The sequence below is a fragment of the Microchirus variegatus genome (assembly GCF_963457635.1).
Source record: "Microchirus variegatus genome assembly, chromosome: 2".
NCBI lineage: Eukaryota > Metazoa > Chordata > Actinopteri > Pleuronectiformes > Soleidae > Microchirus > Microchirus variegatus.
In genome coordinates this window covers 21,768,038-21,787,418 of record NC_139803.1, presented here as the reverse complement: position 1 = coordinate 21,787,418, position 19,381 = coordinate 21,768,038, and the positions used below count along the sequence as shown (strand labels likewise).

At 44.0% G+C, this 19,381-nt stretch overlaps 2 protein-coding genes across 2 annotated transcripts; both read left to right on the top strand.

Moving 5' to 3' along the window:
• Positions 1 to 635: 635 nt before the first annotated feature.
• Positions 636 to 6,025, top strand: LOC310940684 (uncharacterized protein; the record flags this gene model as incomplete). Its single annotated transcript, XM_083905673.1, has 3 exons — positions 636 to 711; positions 2,341 to 5,669; positions 5,804 to 6,025. 3 exons carry the CDS (start codon positions 636 to 638, stop codon positions 6,023 to 6,025), a joined length of 3,627 nt encoding a protein of 1,208 aa, XP_083761799.1.
• Positions 6,026 to 12,577: 6,552 nt separating this feature from the next.
• slc7a7 (solute carrier family 7 member 7) lies at positions 12,578 to 18,933 on the top strand (the record flags this gene model as incomplete). The annotated part of the gene is made up of 9 exons (XM_083910611.1): positions 12,578 to 13,013; positions 16,126 to 16,251; positions 16,380 to 16,524; positions 17,325 to 17,448; positions 17,544 to 17,647; positions 17,747 to 17,843; positions 17,921 to 18,070; positions 18,426 to 18,609; positions 18,860 to 18,933. The coding sequence occupies exons 1-9, from the start codon at positions 12,605 to 12,607 to the stop codon at positions 18,931 to 18,933; spliced, it is 1,413 nt and encodes a 470-aa protein (XP_083766737.1). The 5' UTR covers positions 12,578 to 12,604.
• Between the last annotated feature and the right edge of the window lie 448 nt (positions 18,934 to 19,381).

Sequence of the window (19,381 nt, the reverse complement as noted above, 5' to 3'; positions counted from 1 at the left end):
AAGTTTATAGCTGCTATGAGTGTGTAAAGGGGGAAAAGGGAGAAAGACAGAGAAAGAGAGGAGCAGAGAGGCTGTGTTACACGCCATTGAAATGCAAATAACAGTGAGGAACAAGGAGTGGTTCTGTGTGTGAGAGTGTGTATGGCGTGTGTGTGTATGTATATGGTGTGTGTGTGCGTGTGTGTGTGTGTGTGTGTGTGTGTGTGTGTGTGTGTGTGTGTGTGTGTGTGTGTGTCCTGTATGTGCATGCAGAGCGGAGTGGTGGTGGTGATGGTGGGAGAGGAGAGGAGGGGCGCAAATTGGACAAGTTTTTTGGGGGAGAAGAGACTTTACAAAACAGCCACACACACGCTCTCACAGGCAGATTCATATGACACGGTGCAGACCTGCGGATTTCCAAACACCTTTGTCTTTTCGTCTGCACCACAGCCGCTCTTTCAACATTCCAAAATCTGACTTGTTGTTTTTTTTAGCAACTCTTTTAAAATCAAAAGGTGTGTGGGACTTGCGCGACTTTTTCAACTTTGGATGCTTGGATGCTTTTCAGGAGCGCGTTCTAAGTGCGCAAAGAAACGTGCGTAGTGCCATTCAGCAAACCGATGCCCCCCTCTCTGCACTGTGAGTCGCAGTGAATCATGTCACGCCGGAAACAGAAGAGACCCCAGCATCTCGTTAACGCGGATCCGGGTGGCCCACGACTGCTGTCTCACGGTAAGAAAACATCTTTACAAGTTTGTGTGTGGAGTTTTGTGTGTGTGGGGGGGATGCAAGTTGTTTGCGCAACAAATGCGCAATTGGTGCTCAAGCACTGCATGTGAAATTCACCCGTTTTAAAACAAAAGCAAATCTTTTTGTTTGTTTGTTTGTTTTTTACATGACTTAACTTTTAGCACTTGTATTAATTTACGCAGACTTATTGTAGGTCAAAGTACAGTAAACACACCCGTATTAATAGTTGTAAAGGTCGAACCATCTAAGTGTGTTTTATTCTCCTGCTTGTTCACTCAGTAGTTGGTCCCCACTAAATGGAGGCCTGAGGTAGTTTGGTTGGGGGCCAATAAACTGTGTCAGTGTGATGTGAATACAGAGCAGGATTAACTCACATACATCTGTGGCCATTTTCATGTGCCGGGCCATCCACTATAGGAAACCAACAGGCTGCTCAGTGCTGACTGCTGGAGGTCTTTGATTAGTCTAGAACACTCTCTTATTTGTTAACAATAAGGTGCATGGGTGGGGGGATGGGAAGACAGTGTTTTTGGTAAAGATTAATCTTCCACCCTGCCATTCTCTTCGTCTTTTGCTCTTCATCCATGCTTTTCTTCCTCATTCACCCCTCTCCCCCTTATTTTCCACCTCCTCAATACCTTCCCTCCCCTTTATGTCTCCCCCCACCAGCCCTATTGACTGTATACTCCTACACAGTTGGAGGGGGGGGGGGGGTTCAAATCAAATGGATGGGGAAAAAAAGATTCAGAAGCGAGAGATTGCTCTCGCACTTGTACTAAGTTGCAAAGCTTCAAGGGTTTGCACCCAAGAGTCTGTGCAGGTAAACTTCTCCACAAATTAATGTGGTGGAAGTTTAGACTTATTTGTGTTTTCCCTGCAGGTTTAGGTTTGTTTATAAGTCACCACAGAAAGAATTTCACAAAGGTACAGTCTTTCATTCCATCACTATGTCTCTCCAGGAGGGAATAGTTAGTTTGTCTCTCCATTGTTGTTACCCTCCCCCCTTCTTTTTTCCTTTTTACTCTTTCTCACTCTCTGCTCAAGATTCTGAAAGAATTTGACCCCTGAGTAGCAGAGGTCAGATTAGTTGACCAATCAGAGTGTCTGGACAGTGCCCAGAACCCTTAGCATGGTCTGACCCTTGACCTCCACTCTGACGTAAGGGGGAAGGGTGAATAGAGAGATGAAAGACGTAACTGCTATGGGGGGGTGGGTTAAGAGGGGTTATGGGTTGTCTTGGTGATGCCCATTGTCCTCTAAAATGTGTTGCTATAGCAACAAGGTGGTCTGTAAGCCTTTTTGTGTGCGCAAGATGTTTGAGGAGTTTTGCTGGGGAGAGCACAGATTGAGACAAGACATTACAAAGAATGCAGAGTTTCTTCCACTTGTTTGTTTGCTTGTTCAAGGCCATTACCTTGCAGGCATTTCTTGTGAAGTTGAAACCGGACCTTAACTAAACTAAAGTTGTACAGGGTAACTGGTAACAGTGAATTAAACAATGTCTAAAGTTTAAAAAGGTTTAAGTGTCTGAGTTGATATTAGAGATCCTGCAGAGAAACACACAGCTTTAAAAAAAAAAAGTTTCTTAACTCTATTTCTGTCAATCCTCAGATGACCACCTGGGAATGAAGTCACCATCCACATCTCTGGGCTCTGAAGTGACGTCATCAGGATCCTCATCCTCGTCCCCCACCTCTCTCCAAGACTGCCAGCCGCCTCTGGCCCCTCGCCCATCCCCCGGTGGGCTCCACGCGCCCTCCTTACCCAGCGAGAGTTCACCTCCTCCTCACTGGCCCAGCCACATTGCCCCCTTCACCACCTCCCTCCCCAACACTCACTCTTCCCTCTCCCCAGACTTTCCTCACCCATCGCTGTCTTCCCAGACTCACTCGCCTCCTCCCCTTGGACAAACCTCTGGTTCACACAGCCTGTCCCACCAGGGGAATTCTCACTCAATCATGACCTCACCACAAATGGGCAGTTCAGCCACCACCGCTACCTCCTCCTCGTCATCATCCACATCCTCTCAGGGTGTGCCACCTGCCAGGAACAGTTCCAGTCCAGGTCAGCAGCAGTCCTCCAGCACTCCAGGGCAGCAGGGACATATCCAGGTGCCTCCGACCTTAGCCGTTCTCCTTGAGGAGCTGCGGGTTTTACAGCAGAGGCAAATCCACCAGATGCAGATCACGGAAGAGATCTGTAGGCAGGTTCTAAGGCTTGGAGGGGCTGTCTTTGGGCAAGATATCACGCAGGCTAGTGGTGCAGACAACAACCAGAAGTCCATAGGAGCAGTGTCTTCATCACCAACTCACCCTTCCACTGCCACTCCAGTGACCACAGCCTCATCATTTTTGAGCAGCCTTCCGTCTTCCCTCTTCCCCCAGTCAGCCATCTCCAAATCAAGTTCTTCACACGTCAGTGGCAGCAGATCCTCCTCTTCCTCTACCTCTTCCTCATTACCTCCCTCCTCTTCATCATCTATTCCAGCCTCTATCAGCTCCTCTGTTTCCTCCCTACACCCATTGTCCTTATCATTGGGCCTAACACCACGCTACCTCCATGAGAAATCGTCAAACACATCCTCATTTAACCACAGCAATGGTGTCAGTTTCCCTACCCCTCCCCTTCCTACAACCAGCCATTCCCAGGACCTCCAGTCCAGCTCCGCTCTGGCCGCTGCTGCCTCATTGGGGCGCCCGCAACATGTCTGCCGTTTTTGTGGGAAAGTTCTGAGCAGCGATTCATCACTCCAGATCCATCTCAGGTCGCACACAGGTGAAAGGCCCTACCAGTGTCCAGTCTGTTTGAGCCGTTTCACAACCAGAGGAAACCTCAAAGCTCATTTTCTGCGACACAGAGAGCAGAACCCAGAGCTGTCGCTCTCCCTGTTGCCCCCAGCTTTGTCCGAGCAAATGCAGAGTGGATCTGCGGCTGGTGCCATTCAGAGAAGGAGAAAACGGCGGGCTGATGACGATGAGCCATTTAATGGCGTGAAAGGAAGCATTCCGGGAATGACAGAGAACATGGCTTTAGGATTCCTGTCTGGTTCATCCTCCCGGCCCTCCCCCTCCTCTCTACCTCTGCCACCTACTGTGGACATGGCATTGCTGTCCACAGCCCATTCACTGCTCCAGCTGAACAGAGCCTCAGCTGCAGCTGCTGCTAGTGTATCAAGCTCTGTACTGCCTTCTTCGTCATCCTCGACTTCCTCCTCCATGGGAAGTCAGTTTAAAGGTGCAAAGCAACAGCGCTTTGATGAAAACACACCTCCACATTCTACCCTCCACACAACTTCCCCGTACTCTCAACTGGCCCATCTCCCCAAGATTCTATTCCCTGGAGGCACCTCTCCTCATCACCTTGCACTTCTACGGGCCCCAAGCCACCCATCCACCTCTCACCTCACTTCTCATCAGCTACCCTACCCCTTCCCACCTTACCCCAAATCATCGACCTCCTCTCCTTCCTCATCTTCTCCCAACACCTCAGCCCAGACCTCAGACACCTCTAAGCTGCAGCGACTGGTCCAGAAGCTTGAGAAGCAACCTCAAGGAGGTGCCTCCTCCTCTTCATCCACCTCCTCACAAACACTTTCTGAAGTCAATGGGGACACACATGGCCAAGACCTCACCACCACCTCCAGTGCCTATCGCAGGGAAATGTTGGCTGCACTTGGCCTAAGCCCAAGTGCCAATGCTGTGGGTCTATTGAGCAGTCATGGAGTCGCAGGTTCAGAGACTTCAACTACAACAACTCTCCCTAGTACCCAGACTGCTAACCAGTGTGGTGTCTGCTTGCGTGTCCTCAGCTGCCCTAGAGCTCTTCGTTTGCACCAGGCTACGCATCTGGGAGAGCGTCCATTCCCTTGTAAGCTGTGCGGACGCTCCTTCTCTACAAAGGGTAGCCTTAGGGCTCACCTGGCCACCCACCGTGCAAGACCGCCAAATGCCCGCGCCCTAAACTCCTGTCCGTTGTGCCCACGCAAATTTACTAATGCCTTGGTTCTTCAGCACCACATTCGTTTGCACCTGGGAGGGCAAATACCCACTGATGAAGACATGCCACCTGAAGATGGAGCAGGAATAGAAGGTGCCGTCTACGATGATGGCGAGAATGATGCTAACTCCCAATCTAAAGCTCAACAACTCCTTCCCTTGGCCTTAACAATAGGCTCCAAGTCTCTAAATGATGTGATTAAATCTGGGTCCGCCTCTAAGAAATCTAAAGCTGCTGATGTTACTTCTGTGAAGACTGAAGAATCTGAGGGCTCAACACCAAGTATAAGCCCACCCCTAACCCATAGACCAACCACAGCAGGAGTGGAGGACCCCCTGCATCTGGGAGACAGCTCCCTTGGTGATGGTAGCCCTATGAACAGCTCCATGCACTCTGAGGAAGAGACCCATCTTGACCTAAGCAAAGCACCCTCAGCTGGTACTAATTCAGCTGTGATGAATGGAGGAACAGAGGGTGATGACGTCCCTCTTTCTCTCTGTGTTTCAAAGTCTAGGGCAGGCAATGATATGCTTCAAAGAGAGGTGAGCACTGATGAAGCCACCTCCACAGACGAACCAATGATTGGCACTGATTCTAACCCAAAACCCCAAGCTGGAAATCCCTCACCTGCACTCACTCCTCCTGCCAGTCCCAAAGGTATCCCAGAGGAAGAAGAGGCCAGTGTACCACATGTGCCACAGGAGAACGATGTGACCCAAAGTGATGGGAATTTAGAGAAAACCGCACCTACAGAGGCATCACCAGCGACGGAAGCAGAAGTGGACAAGGCGACTGCATTTGAGGAGGGTTCTGGTGAGCCAGAAAAACCTCCTGAGATTCCAGAGCCCTCTGTCCCAGCACCACAGAACCAGACTCCCCGACCAGACAAACCCTACAGCTGTTCCCAGTGTGGAAAGGCATATGCCAGTCGTAGTGGACTTAAGGTAAGAGTTGACACAGTGTTTAAACTATTGATTACATGAAGATATTTAAATGAATATCATGTATGATAATATTGTTGTTTTCATTTTGGACATTTGAGCTAATGGTGCATTATGTTTGTGTCTCTTTTCAACAGGGACATATGAAAACTCACCCTGGAGCGTTGGCCACGGCCCCTTCCACTGCCCAAGTCAGTGATAACGACACTGCAGAAGATCGCAGTTCACAGTCAACCAATAAGAACGCAGAACAGCAAGATGACAAGCAGAAATTGGCTAAATCTGAGAAAGGTGATAGCACGGATTCTCCTCCAATTCGTTCTGATGTGGCAGACGAGCCTATAGACGCTACTGTGTAGAAAGTTAGTTGGAGTATGTTTTTAAAGGGTCAAAGGACAAAGGAATGTATTTTTTTTATAGAATAAGAAATATTTTTTAGATGTATTAATTGAAATTAATGTCTACCATTTATATTAGACACATAGATCTAGTTTATATTGTAGTGCTATTACAAGAGACGTTTGAATGTAGTGTTATAGCGATGTGTTTTTTTGTATCTCAAAGACCACAGTGAGGCCTTACAGTATCTTAAACTCTTCACAGCATTGTCATGATGAGAATTAATTGTAAACTGTGCACTTTGTGCTGACACCAACTTCGGCGCGTGCTGTATAAAATCAAACCAGTGTACGCTGATTTTGAAAGGAAAGTGGAGGGTGCAGAACATTACAGAACAAACTCCATACCAAAACGGGCCAAATAAGTATTGGCCAACATTTGTACATATGAGCTGCGGTTATGTTTTATACCTTTTTATTGTTACGGTCTTATTTCTTTCTTTTGATCAAATGTGATGCTGCTGAATGCATGTTCCTCATGTGCGTTGCGCTACAAGTTGCACTGTGTCCGGTGCTGCCGAAACATCGGGCGGAGATGGGCAAAGATGATAACCATGATGACGATGATAACAATATTGATGGTGTTTGATGACTTTTGTGAACAGCCCCGTGCTTACCGCTATTAACGTCGCCAGACGCAACTGACTTCCTTCATACCGATGATTGTAAATGTTTTGTTGTTGCTCATCTGCCGCGTCGAGGCAACAACAAAACTCACCCCCCTCCTTCACCACCTCCTGCCCCACCTCCTCTCCCTCTCAAAGCACTTGAGAGTTTTCTGCTCCTGCAGAAATTGTCTGCACTCACTACATTCAGCCAAGTTTAGTATTTGTATGATTTGTTTTACCCTTTGTAACCCCCCCCCCCCCTCTCTTTTTTTGTAGCAATGACAACATGCTGTATGTTTCCATGATCGCAATGTGATGTGTAAAAGATAAATAAAACAATGAAGAGTGAAACGAAGAGACCCCGTTTGATGCTTGTTTTTAAGAGTTAAAGGCTTTTTTTGTCTGGATTCAGTTAACGCATGCGTCTCCATGAATACATTTATCTGCTTAAGTATTCTGTTTGCATGACTCTTATTCTGTGAGCGCCTGCATGTACGCGCAGTCTCCTTTGTTCCAGCACTCAGTTTGGGGAGGGGGGGGGTCCTTTGTCTGCAGTGCTGACTAGCTGTCTCTTAATTCTGCCTTTTTTGCCCTCAGTGTCTTTTAGTATGTTTCAGTTCCCCACTACTGTGTGAGTGTGTGAAAAGGATAATCAGAGCCTGTATGAGTGTGATTGAGGGTGCAGCTGTAGAGGCCGCCACCTCCCTCCCTCTCCGGCCTTGCCCTCCCCTCTCTGTCATACTCTCTTTCATACGCACTCTCTTTCATTTTCTCTTTCATTTCTCTCCCTCTTTCTCCTCACCCCATCACCCCTGTACTCCCCCCCCCCTCCCCCTCCAACCCTGTGTAATGAGCTGACACACAGGAAGCTCTAATCCTCACACAATACCACCCCTCTTCCCCCCAGAGTGACTGGGAGCGGGACAGGGGGGCAACAAGGACCAACCTGGCCCAGCTGTCCCCAAAATGGCCGCCTTTAATCCCTCCAGTTTTTTAGCTTACAGGGGCTCCTGAAACCATGACAACCAGTAACCAAGGGCAAGAATGACCAGGGCAGAAAGCGGGACAAAAGGAGCCATGTGTGAGAAGTTTGTCCACATGTGATTGTGAGGAAGGGGATGTGTCTCTATCAATGACACAAAAACAAAAGAGAGAAAAAGAAAAGTTTAAATATATGTTTGGTAGTTTTCAATTTGAGAGTAAACGAAAGGGGCAGGGAGGTGCAAGCAAAAGTCCACAGGTGTGATGGTGATGGCTGAAGACTTTGATCAAGTCTAACGCATTCGTCATTCAATAAGCATTAATCACGTACGCGGACATTAATCATCTTCAGCAGAAAGACGGGAAGTTTCTTAGGGTGTGAAATGTCATGTCATCTGCATATTTACCCCACCCCCCCGTTAATGAAGAATCAGCAGGACAAAGAAGTTGTTTATCTCAAATCAGACATTAGAGTTTAAGTGACTGAGTGTCGATAGTGTTTTTTTTCTGCCTGGTATTCTGTATCACCTACAAATCAAGTCATTTTGTATTTATGTTGAAGTAAAACAGAAGCGGCTGCTCAACCTCCACCGAAATCACTAATGTTTACACATCTCTTTTACACTTATTATGTTATTTGCTACATACCATTGTGCAAACATGTTACAAAACGACAAACAAGTGTTGTAAGTATGAATGTGTTTACCAGCTGCTACATACAATACACAAATAACTCTGAGAGGAGCAGCAGTCCTCAGTCCCCATCTAAACTTATACTGACAGACTTTTTAAGAAAGTGATTTTCATTCAGGTTTATGTGTGATTCATGGGTGCTGATCGAAATTCATAGATTAAATATAAAACACTGGTGAAAAACACTATTTATGATAAAATGGTCTATGGAAACTCATCCGATTAAGCTATTCCCATAGATTTAATTGGGTTTTTGGACTAATTATTGTTAATAAGTCGATATCTGCCAATAAGATAGCAGCTACTCTTTCTGGGGTCCACACAAAATATATGTGACATGTCAGATATTGTCAATATCACACAAAGTACACGTTTTAAATGATATAAGTTGTTAAAAAAGAGATGTTATATTATGCAAAGATTTTAATGTGATTTGTTTGACAAACTTTTGATCAATTGATTGTCTTTTGGAAAAGTGGTTCACCAAATAAAAAGTTACTAACTGCATTAAATAAGTTACACAAACACACACACAAACATGTCCTATTTTAAAAATCCACAAGAGGGAGCCCTTGTCCATAGTTTTATGACACAATAACTGAATAAAGCAAAACTTACAGGTGTCATCAGCTGATCCACGCTTTCGCCCCTTGTTTGTTGTATTCATGTTATTAGTACTAGTATAATAATATACTGTAGTTATTGGCACAAATATCTTCCTAGTAATAAAAATAATAACTAAAGAGAATATGAATTTATAAAAACAGGAAATCACTTTCATCAACCGGGGAAAACATCTCTTCTCTTTAGTTTGTATTATTGTTTCACACAACTATCCCCGGTACATTTGCATGATAATAGGTTTCCCTGTGACATTTATCAAAGGGCTGCTGCCATCAACAGTTCTTCTATCAGTGATGATATAATAATAACCTTCACCCCACCCATCTGAGCGTGACTCGTTTCCTTGGCAGTAAAAGAAAAAAATGGGGATGGGAAACGCACATAAAAGCGCAGAGGTAGAAACACGGAGCAAAGTCTGTGCGTAAAGACGCAGGAGGAGGAAGACGACGCACCGTGAGGCTTTCAAAAACAGAGGAGGACACTACGAGGAGAGGTCAATCCATGATTCTAAATCACTTTTTCTTAAAAAGAAAACAAAAAGTGACTGAAAACTGCTGCTGCGCGATATTGGACCCAAATCGAGTGGAGAGACGCGTCTGGAGAAGGTGAGTCCAAATCCTCTGAATGTTGTTGTTTTTTCCCTCCTCGCGAGTCATTGTAACCAATCAGAGGACAGTGTGTTTAAAACACATGCATATCATTTATTAACTTATAATGTCCTTCCACGCCAGGGTTTTTGGTTTTGTGTACTTGAGTCAGTGCTCTATCATAAGAGGCTTTTGAAATATATCCTTCTTATCATTTCAAGGAGGAAGGAAATCAAAAAAACACTTTTTCACTTTTTGCGAAGGTTGAGTTTGAACATCCTGCTGCCAGGTGTTTCCTCCACTAAAGCCTAAACGCTTACACATAGTTTCATTGATCACTGCTTTATAAGGCCATAAAAAAGTTGCAGAATCACTTCACTGACTCGGCACACTTGATTGGAGAAGATTTTTATTGATCCAGGATGTAATCTTGTGTAAGTACTTATCAGCAGCTTTTGGACCTTGCTCTCTCTCTCTCTGTAGGAGCCTCACGTTTGATCCTCCAGCAGCAAGGACCCTCAAGTCCACTGAGCTTCTCCTTTGAACCTTCACTTCCTCCATGAACCTACATGCTGCTCCTCTGCTGCTGCCTCAAGGTATGTGTGAACGGTTCCATCACTCATGTTCGTTTCTACTCTGAAGTGATGAATCAGAAAGTGTGTTCTTGCATGTGCATGGAGACACCAGGTTATCTCACTCTCTGTCCAGTTGTTCTTCCTCATATATTTCTTTGAATAATTCACACTTCTGTTTACACTCATGAGGTCCCAACTTTTACTAAACTTTATTAGTTAACTAAACTAATTTAATCTGCAGATTCCATTCCAGTCACTGTTCTTAGTTGTTTGATTGTTTCAAAAAATGTGTATATACTTGGCTGAAATTTGAGGGGGGTTTTATGTTAACAGCTAAATAACAGCTAAAATGGAAACCACATTTTACATTTTATCTGAACATATTCTGGCCAATTAGACATCTTTTCAGACTTCAGACACTTGCTAAGGCTCATTAATGCAGTGGGACTCTGACCTATTGGAGCGCACAGAACGGTGAATTAACATGCTCCCTGTCATGTGTCTGTCACATCACTGTACTCCTAAAACCACTGTGGATCATGAACTTCGGAAAACATGTGACCAGTCACTATGCTGACACTCAAACTCTGCACATGAGTGAAGTCGGCTTATTGCTGCATGTTCAACTGTGTCAGTTATTCTTCCTCTGCTTATGGTTACTACTGTGTTTCTTTAGGCCTACAGCATGTTTGCTCCGCTCCCCCTCTCTGTCAATACACTCAACCTTAAAAGGCCATTTGCTGTGCGGCCTAATGGCTCTCCAATCCACACCAGTACTCTCAAATTGAACAGTGTCCACACCAATGTCGTATTATGTTTTTTGTTCACGTTTTTTTTCCCAAATTAGTGTCCGTGGCATGTCAATATGTGTGCATTTCACGGGTTTAGGACTGAAACAATCTTGATATAAGACAAACAGGAAATAAAGTTCTTGTTTCAATCTTAAATTGTATAAATGATGATATGATAAAATGGCCAGCAAATATAGTCATTATTTATATTACGATTTGTTGGCTTGAAAACTCGCACCTGGCAAATAACGCCAGCTTGTTGTCAGTAGAGTTACTCGAGCAAATTTCCAAACCTAAAAAGCCTCACTAGCCCTCTCAAAAACGTCTCAACCAGAGAAGAAGAATGTGTTGAAATTAGTGCTGGGCACGTTAACGCATGATGCGTTTCCATGACGACTGACTGGAAAAAGACACTCCCGATTGTTAAAATGAGTCTCTAAAGTAACGCTAAACTTTAAAAACAAAGGCACACATATGCAGTACACAGGTACGTTGGTTATTTGTAGCGCTGCTCTTTTTCGTTTAAAAAACAGGTTGCTCCAATTCGACTGTAGGCACGCTAACATCGCTAAAGGAGCTATGCAGCTAACGGAGCTAACGGAGCTAACTGGTAAACGGTGCCTGGACTCCGGTGCCGCAGCACGTAAACATGACGTCACACGCGTCTTTTTCCAGTCAGTCGTCACGGAAAAGCATCATGCGTTAATGTGCCCAGCACTAGTTGAAATATAAATGAAAAGGGACAGCGTAGCAAAGTAGAAAGTTCAGGCAAGTTAAGCCAACACTCTGTGATACACAAAACACAACACAACATATTTGTTTTTACAGCCTGTTACTGTTGCCTCGTTGTGTCCTCTTAGTGCGTCATAATTCCCTGATGCTTTGACTCTGCAGCTACTACACAGCAGACACACTTTCCCTTTCAATCACCACGCAAAAGGCAGAGATTACACTCACTACGAGTGCAGCACCCGCAAATTAATGAAATACTGCTTTAGAAAATGACACGGCTTGTTCTTCACACTGATCATACTGTTTTGAGGGGATCGTGTTTCACTGCTGCCTTTTCTCTTTTCAAAGACATCAAAGGACTCTTGCCTCTCATAGACATGTGGAGAGGGAGGGACAATGACTTTGGAGAATGATCAGTGTTCCAATAATCACATAAAAATTGTCTGCAAGGATTGTCTGCAAACACTCTCTGGACCATTTGAATCTGGATTGTCGTAAACATTTTTAACCTGAAAGGTTGCATATTTTACTTCGATCACCTTTAACCTTTTTATGGACGAATAAAGGTTGAGGCCCAAGGTAAAGATTAAAGAGGTAGTAATGCAACATTGCAGAAACACCAAAGAAGCAGAAGAAGAAGATAAAACAAAGAGATAAGTCTCCTCGTTAACAGCCTCACTAATGTGACCTTTTGTGTTTCCTTTACAGATGGCAGGAGATGATGACAGATAACTGACAGAAAAGTTTTCCCTCCAGTACGAAAAAGTCTTCGATTGTGACTGAACTATTTTTGTAAAGGAGATAGTTCAACACTTTTTTTCAGCTTTAAAATTTAAAAAAGAAAAAAACTATTACGACACAGACAATGGCGTCCTATACGGCTGCTCCACAACAAGAGGAGAGTAACGGCAACGCTGCTCCATCTGGGTCTAAAGGCACTGACGAGTCCATGAAGCTGAAGAAGGAGATCTCCCTCTTGAACGGGGTCTGCCTGATCGTGGGCAACATGATCGGCTCGGGGATCTTTGTCTCGCCCAAAGGCGTCCTCAACCACAGCGCTTCCTACGGTCTCTCTCTGGTGGTGTGGACCGTCGGCGGCATCTTCTCCGTGTTTGGAGCCCTGTGCTACGCCGAGCTGGGGACCACCATCACCAAGTCGGGGGCGTCCTACGCATACATCTTGGAGGCCTTTGGCGGGTTCATGGCCTTCATCCGCCTGTGGACGTCGCTGCTCATCATCGAGCCGACCAGCCAGGCCATCATAGCCATCACGTTCTCCAACTACATGGTGCAACCCATTTTCCCCACCTGTATAGCGCCATACCTGGCCAACAGGCTGCTTGCTGCTGCGTGCATATGTAAGTAACTTCTGATTCATCCATTTCAACACATGACAGTGATCGGTGATGATGTATGTCATTGGGCCACTGTTGGTTTCACATCTGAGACACACAGCACGTGACGTTTAGGAACTAGAGAAGTGAAATATGGGCGACACCACAGCTGAGGTCAGCAGGTCTGCAGCAGAAAGATTCGCTGATATCAAAGGAAAGAGGAAGCAAGCATCGTAAAACGAAGGAAGAGTAGATGGGAAAAGCTGTTTTACTCAATCTCGGAGATTTAGTTGACCAATCTCAGCATTGTGTCTCGCACGTGAGGACTTAAAGGTCCAGTGTGTAACATTTAGGAGGGTTTTTATTGGCAGAAACTGAATATACAACACATTTGTCCAAATGTGCAGTGATTTGGTTTTTGTATTAATTTTTCATACGTGTGCTTGCTCTATGGTTGCAGTCTTACCATTAAATGTCACTAATAGTGAACCTTAAATTAAATCAAAATAGATTTTTTCGACAGACGGAGGCAACCGCAACATTGCGCTAGTAAAGCAGGACGTCTGAAAACAGGTTGGAGTCTGACTGAAAACACAAAGAAGCCCTAAAAAGTGAAGTGAAACTTTCGTAGTTTCTTGTCCCCGCTCATCTCTGCTCTGCTGCTGTATACACAAAAACGCTCCCTCAGTCAGGTCTGATAGTATTCCTTGACAGAGCCTGTTTTCAGATTCAGGACTCAGTATAAAAATAATGTCTTCTTCTCAAGAAGATTAAACTGAGGCAGAATAATAACAGCAACATACGAAACGAAACACGACAAAAGAGATCAAAGCCAGGCAGAGCTTTTTAAAGCAATATCGCACATGTAAATGTAATATTTAAGGTTCAGGAAAAGATATGTGACTCATCTGTCCACACACACATTTAAATACAACTCCACACACACATACACACACACTTATGCCACGCACTGATAAGCTTGTGCTCGGAGGAGGAGAACTGAGAGTGCTGATAGCTGTGAGGAGAAGTCGTCACTGCAGGGACACGCTGACCTTAGAGACCAACAGGCTGGAAAAGTGAAATTATAAACTTAACCTACTTCAATTCAACTTTATAATTTAGAGATTAGAGGAAGATATGTTAAAAACTCCACATCATGATGGGTTTAAATCAATAAATGATAACAAAAACCACCTAATAAGTAAAATATCCGATTTTTTGACTCACTTAATTGAAATTATAATATAGTCATTTAATTATAATAATATTACAAAGCTATGACAACTTAAGTTATTATTATTATTAATAATAATAATAATAATAATAATAATAATAATAATGTTTAGATATTATTTTTAATGTGTAAGTCGATAAAGGACTGCTTTATTAGGTCAACAATGTAAAACACATTCTATTGAATTAATGTTTTATAGGATTTATTCCTGTAAATAAATCTGTTATCCATATCTATATCTCTATATATAATTTTTTTATCAGCATTTTTTGTCTCTGAATGTTTTATATTATATTTTTGTTTCGTTATTGACATATTTTTCTGTCAGATCAATTTATTTACGTAATTAGTTTAGTTACTACGTGGAAACGTATACATATGTCCAGTATATGTAATATCGGGACACATGGAGGCCGAAAGAAGAAGGCAGTATATGTACTATAATATATTTACTGGGAAGGATATCATACAACAATATAGTTGATTTTATATCTATATGTATACTATATGTAATTTGTGATTTTCAGTCAACTTATGAAGCTTGAAAGTGAAGATTTGATCTCTTTGTAAAAAGTTGGCACAGAATTAACAAAACGACTTCCTATTTCATGTAAAGTGAAGGCAGTTTAAGCAGCAAACCTTCAAAGCTCTTAAAGATCTATGTTTCAGCTCACATCTGGACCACATTTGACCTCCGCTGCCAGGCCGCTGGCTTCATAAACCCGATCTCACACCTCCCACCCTTCTAACCTTCCACTGTCAACACGGCACGCCTCTGCTTCTGTGTGGCATCGTCTCCCTCTCCGTCGCTGAGCCACTGAGTTCTGTTGTGCTTGAGCAGACGTCCCGCTGAACATGGACTTGTTTTGATCCTCTACCTGTCACTGTGTCAGAGGACAATAATGTTATGATTCCTCCTAGCTTTGCTGAGACTGAAGGGCTCTTCAGTGGTCAGTGTCGCGGAGAGGGTTGGTGATGTAAGCCTGTTTTTGGTCTTTTCTTCAAAAACGCCTGGGTGATGTGAAGCTCAGGGTGGACTTTAAATAAGTTCACTTAGCTTTTTTGCAGGTGAAATGATTTGACCAATGACCAATAACACACGTGACCCTCACTTTTGACTTAAAACCACATTATTCTGTATGAGCAGACACCATGTTCTTCTCTATCTCTATCGCCGTGAACTTGGACGGATCATGTGCCGATCAGAGGCCAATGGCAGATAAATGAGGAGAGAGGGAGAGAGGGAGAGAGGGAGAGAGGGAGGGAGAAGCAAAAAAACCCCATCTTTTTCTAGAACATGATGCTTTAAGTCAGATGTGTCAAACTAAAGGGGTTTTTGTGGGGGCCAGATGTGGCCCGTGAGGTCTATGCTGCCTTAAGATGTGTGTTGACCATAAACTACATTGTATTTTATGGTCATGTATTGTGGGAAACTACATTTCCAAAAGCCATAACCAACCATTTAGCTTGTTAAATCAGGTGTTCAGACTTCATTGAGTAAACAGAAAACTCCTGCTGCTTCAAGGTTTGACATGCTGTGTGTGTTCAGTGATCCGATTCATATCTCGGTCGTAACAAGTGGTTGATTTGAGTGACTCTGGTCTTTCTGTTTGAACCAGTCTGCTCATTCTCTCCTCTGACCTTTGGTATAAACAAGACACAGAATGTGTGTGTGTGTGTGTGTGTGTGTGTGTGTGTGGTTGTATGTGCTGCACTCAGCTGTTTCCTCGTCTGAAAAACAACAGGACAGTCTGCTTGAGTCAGCAGCAGCGTTTCCTTAAATCAGCCGTACCGTTCCAAAGGAACACGCTGCTGGCACACACACACATCCAGTTTACAGAGCAACAGTGTTAAGTGTGTGAACGGAAACTAATTCATATTTATAATCTCGCTCTGTTTTAGGTTTGCTGACCTTCGTGAACTGTGCCTATGTGAAGTGGGGCACCAGGGTGCAAGATTTCTTCACCTACGCCAAAGTCATCGCCCTCATCGCGGTCATCATCGCCGGCCTGGTGAAGATTGGACAAGGTGCTGACTGTTAATAGCAAAATCCTCCATGATACCTTACCCTACTGTTTGAACATTATCAAAACAAAAAAATGCTGTCATGTTCATTTAAAAATGATGACGACACTAATAATGTTGGAATTTTCCAGGCCACACTCAGAACTTTGAGGGCCTATTCGATGGCTCCTCTCAGGACCCAGGACACATCGCTCTGGCTCTGTACTCGGCTCTGTTCTCCTACTCTGGATGGGACACCCTCAACTTTGTCACAGAGGAGATCAAGAACCCAGAGAGGTGAGGAAGACAGGTTTAGCCACATTTGGTTTAAATGTAGACATTTCTGTGTGTGTTGTGGAACTCTAAAACACCTTCTTGAGGTGAAGCAGTTCAGATTAGGACTCTAAAGGATGAGACTTTTTCTTTTTTTGAAACTTGGCATATACTTGTCACTAGCTGCATCTATGGTTTCCCTATGAACTTTCTGGACATTTGTACCAAATGTTCGTTGTTCTGGCTCACCCCAAAGTCATTTACTTTTTTCACCAGGGTGTCCTATGATGACATACATTTGTCGTGTAGTTCCTTGTCTTATTAATAGTAAGGAATCCTGAACGCGCAAATCAAATTTGAAGGCAGTCCATCAAAGAGTTGCAAGGCAAAACTTTGGAAATGTGAGAAGCAACAACTTAGAACTCCCTTTATGGTGCCGAAGATCGCTCACTAACTACATTTAACTGACCTGTTGAAATGTCAGTCAATAAAAAAGGAGAAGGTTATGACAGAAAGTCACAAAGAGCTGTGCATGTGGCGTTAATCAACATTAAAACATGCCTTTAAGCCTTTCCATACAGCCAGACATTGATCAAATGAAGCAAGACGACACATGTGATTGGATCACAGAACTCTCCTCGAGTTCCCAGGAAGATTAAGTGACAGACGCACCCCCCTCCTCCCTCTTTATCCCAATCCCCATCCTTAACTCAACCACAGGGTCAATCCATTCTTGACAACTGCTCACAATCACTCCATTGCTCTCCGGCCTCTGTATCTCATCTGATTTGCTTCCCCCTGCTGTTGTTTTGTGTGCATTACAGGAACCTGCCACTGGCTATTGCTATTTCAATGCCCATAGTGACTGTGATCTACATTCTGACCAACGTGGCGTATTACACCGTCCTACCCATGAACGCAATCTTAGACAGCGATGCCGTAGCCGTGGTAAGAGCCTACAGTCCTTGACGAACTATCTGAATTTAGCTTTGTATTCGTGGAGCGTAGATTTTCTTCAAGATTCTTCTTTTCTTTCTTTCTAGACATTCGCCGACCAGGTGTTTGGCGTAATGAACTGGACCATTCCCTTGGCTGTAGCTCTGTCATGCTTCGGAGGACTGAATGCCTCCATCTTGGCAGCCTCCAGGTGAGTGATTTGGTACTTTGAAGGTTCAGTGATACAGAACCACTTGTCCATCACTGTCATTCATCTATACTTCCTGTTGCTGTTTTGCTGTCTTTACAGGTTGTTCTTCGTGGGCTCCAGAGAGGGCCACCTCCCCGACTACCTGTGCATGATCCATGTCCACCGCTACACCCCCATCCCCGCACTGCTCTTTAACGTTAGTCAACCTGGACAATGTTTCTAAAAATCTACTTCTTTGTGAGACTCACTTTTCTTGTATATCTCTCTCTTCAGGGCATCATGGCTCTAATATACCTATGCGTGGAAGATGTCTTCAGGTTGATCAACTACTACAGCTTCAGCTACTGGTTATTTGTGGGTCTGTCCATTTTGGGGCAACTGTATCTGCGGTGGAAGCAGCCAGACAGGAAGAGACCCCTAAAGGTAAATCGGGAGGCGCCTTATAGACATTTTTATCGATTTCGATGTTACTGAATCAATGTAGCAGCAAATGTTGTGATAGTTGTGAGAAACTAACATCACCTAAGGTGTAGTGTAGTTGTAAATTCTGTGTAGGATATGGGCATAAATGTCAAATAATTGAAGACTGAGGTTTGCTCTTGGGGTAAATGCAGAAGAAAGCAGATGTGAAATACAGAATTGCTTAGTAAATTTGAGACAAAACCTTCTTTACGCGTCGTCGCAAAGTTTGTTTGGACAGTGCATATACTGTACATTATATACATTTTGATGATATTACGATGTACTGATCTTCCTTCTCTTGTCCTTGTACCCTCAGCTCAGTCTCTTCTTTCCCATCGTTTTCTGTATCCTCACCGTCTTCCTCGTGGTTGTGCCGCTCTACAGCGACACCGTCAACTCCCTGATCGGCATCAGCATCGCCCTGTCGGGAGTGCCCGTTTACTTCCTTTGCTGCTACACTCCAGCCAAAAAGAGGCCGATGTGGCTACGGCGCTTCATTGGTAAGAGAGCAAGCAACAGTGCCATTAAGATCCAGGACAATACACGCACTAATTGTCAGTTATATTTAGTACAATAGTACTACTACAACTGTATCCTTTCTCTATTGGCATGACGTATGTACATATATATATATATATATATATGTACATACACACATTCATATCGAATGAAAAAACCTATTTGATATTTGGCAATACTGATGTGCACGATGTGCAAGTTGTTCTAACCTTTTCCCTTTACCTCTCTCAGCTAAATCTGGCGTGCTGATTCAGAAGGTGTGTTATTCTGTCCTCACTGAAATGGACGAAGACAAAGCAGAGTAGGCGTGATTCGACACACCCCGCTGGAGACGGACAACGCACAAACAAGAAGCTCTACTTGAACTCATCTTGGCCGATCATTTCTTTGACCTCGACAGAACGAACATTTGGGATGGAGCTGGAACCTAGCTGTCAATCATCACCCGGGTGATAACGTTAATGAATGATGGCACTTGAGTGCTTGACGGCAAAGTCTTCAGTTGACTCTGGCTTTCGAGAGAACAACTAAATGTGTATTACAGAACAGCCAAGAAGTATTTAATTGACATGTCAAGTATTTGAAATTTTGTACATGATACCTTTCTGATCAAAGTGGAAGGTGACAAATATGGTTTAATTCTATAAGTGGACAGGAGAATGTCCTGAAAACCGACAACAGCAATGTTGACCATACAAAAAAACATCCTCAATATTGTTATTGACATAATTTGCAATAAGCAGAGCGAGGCGT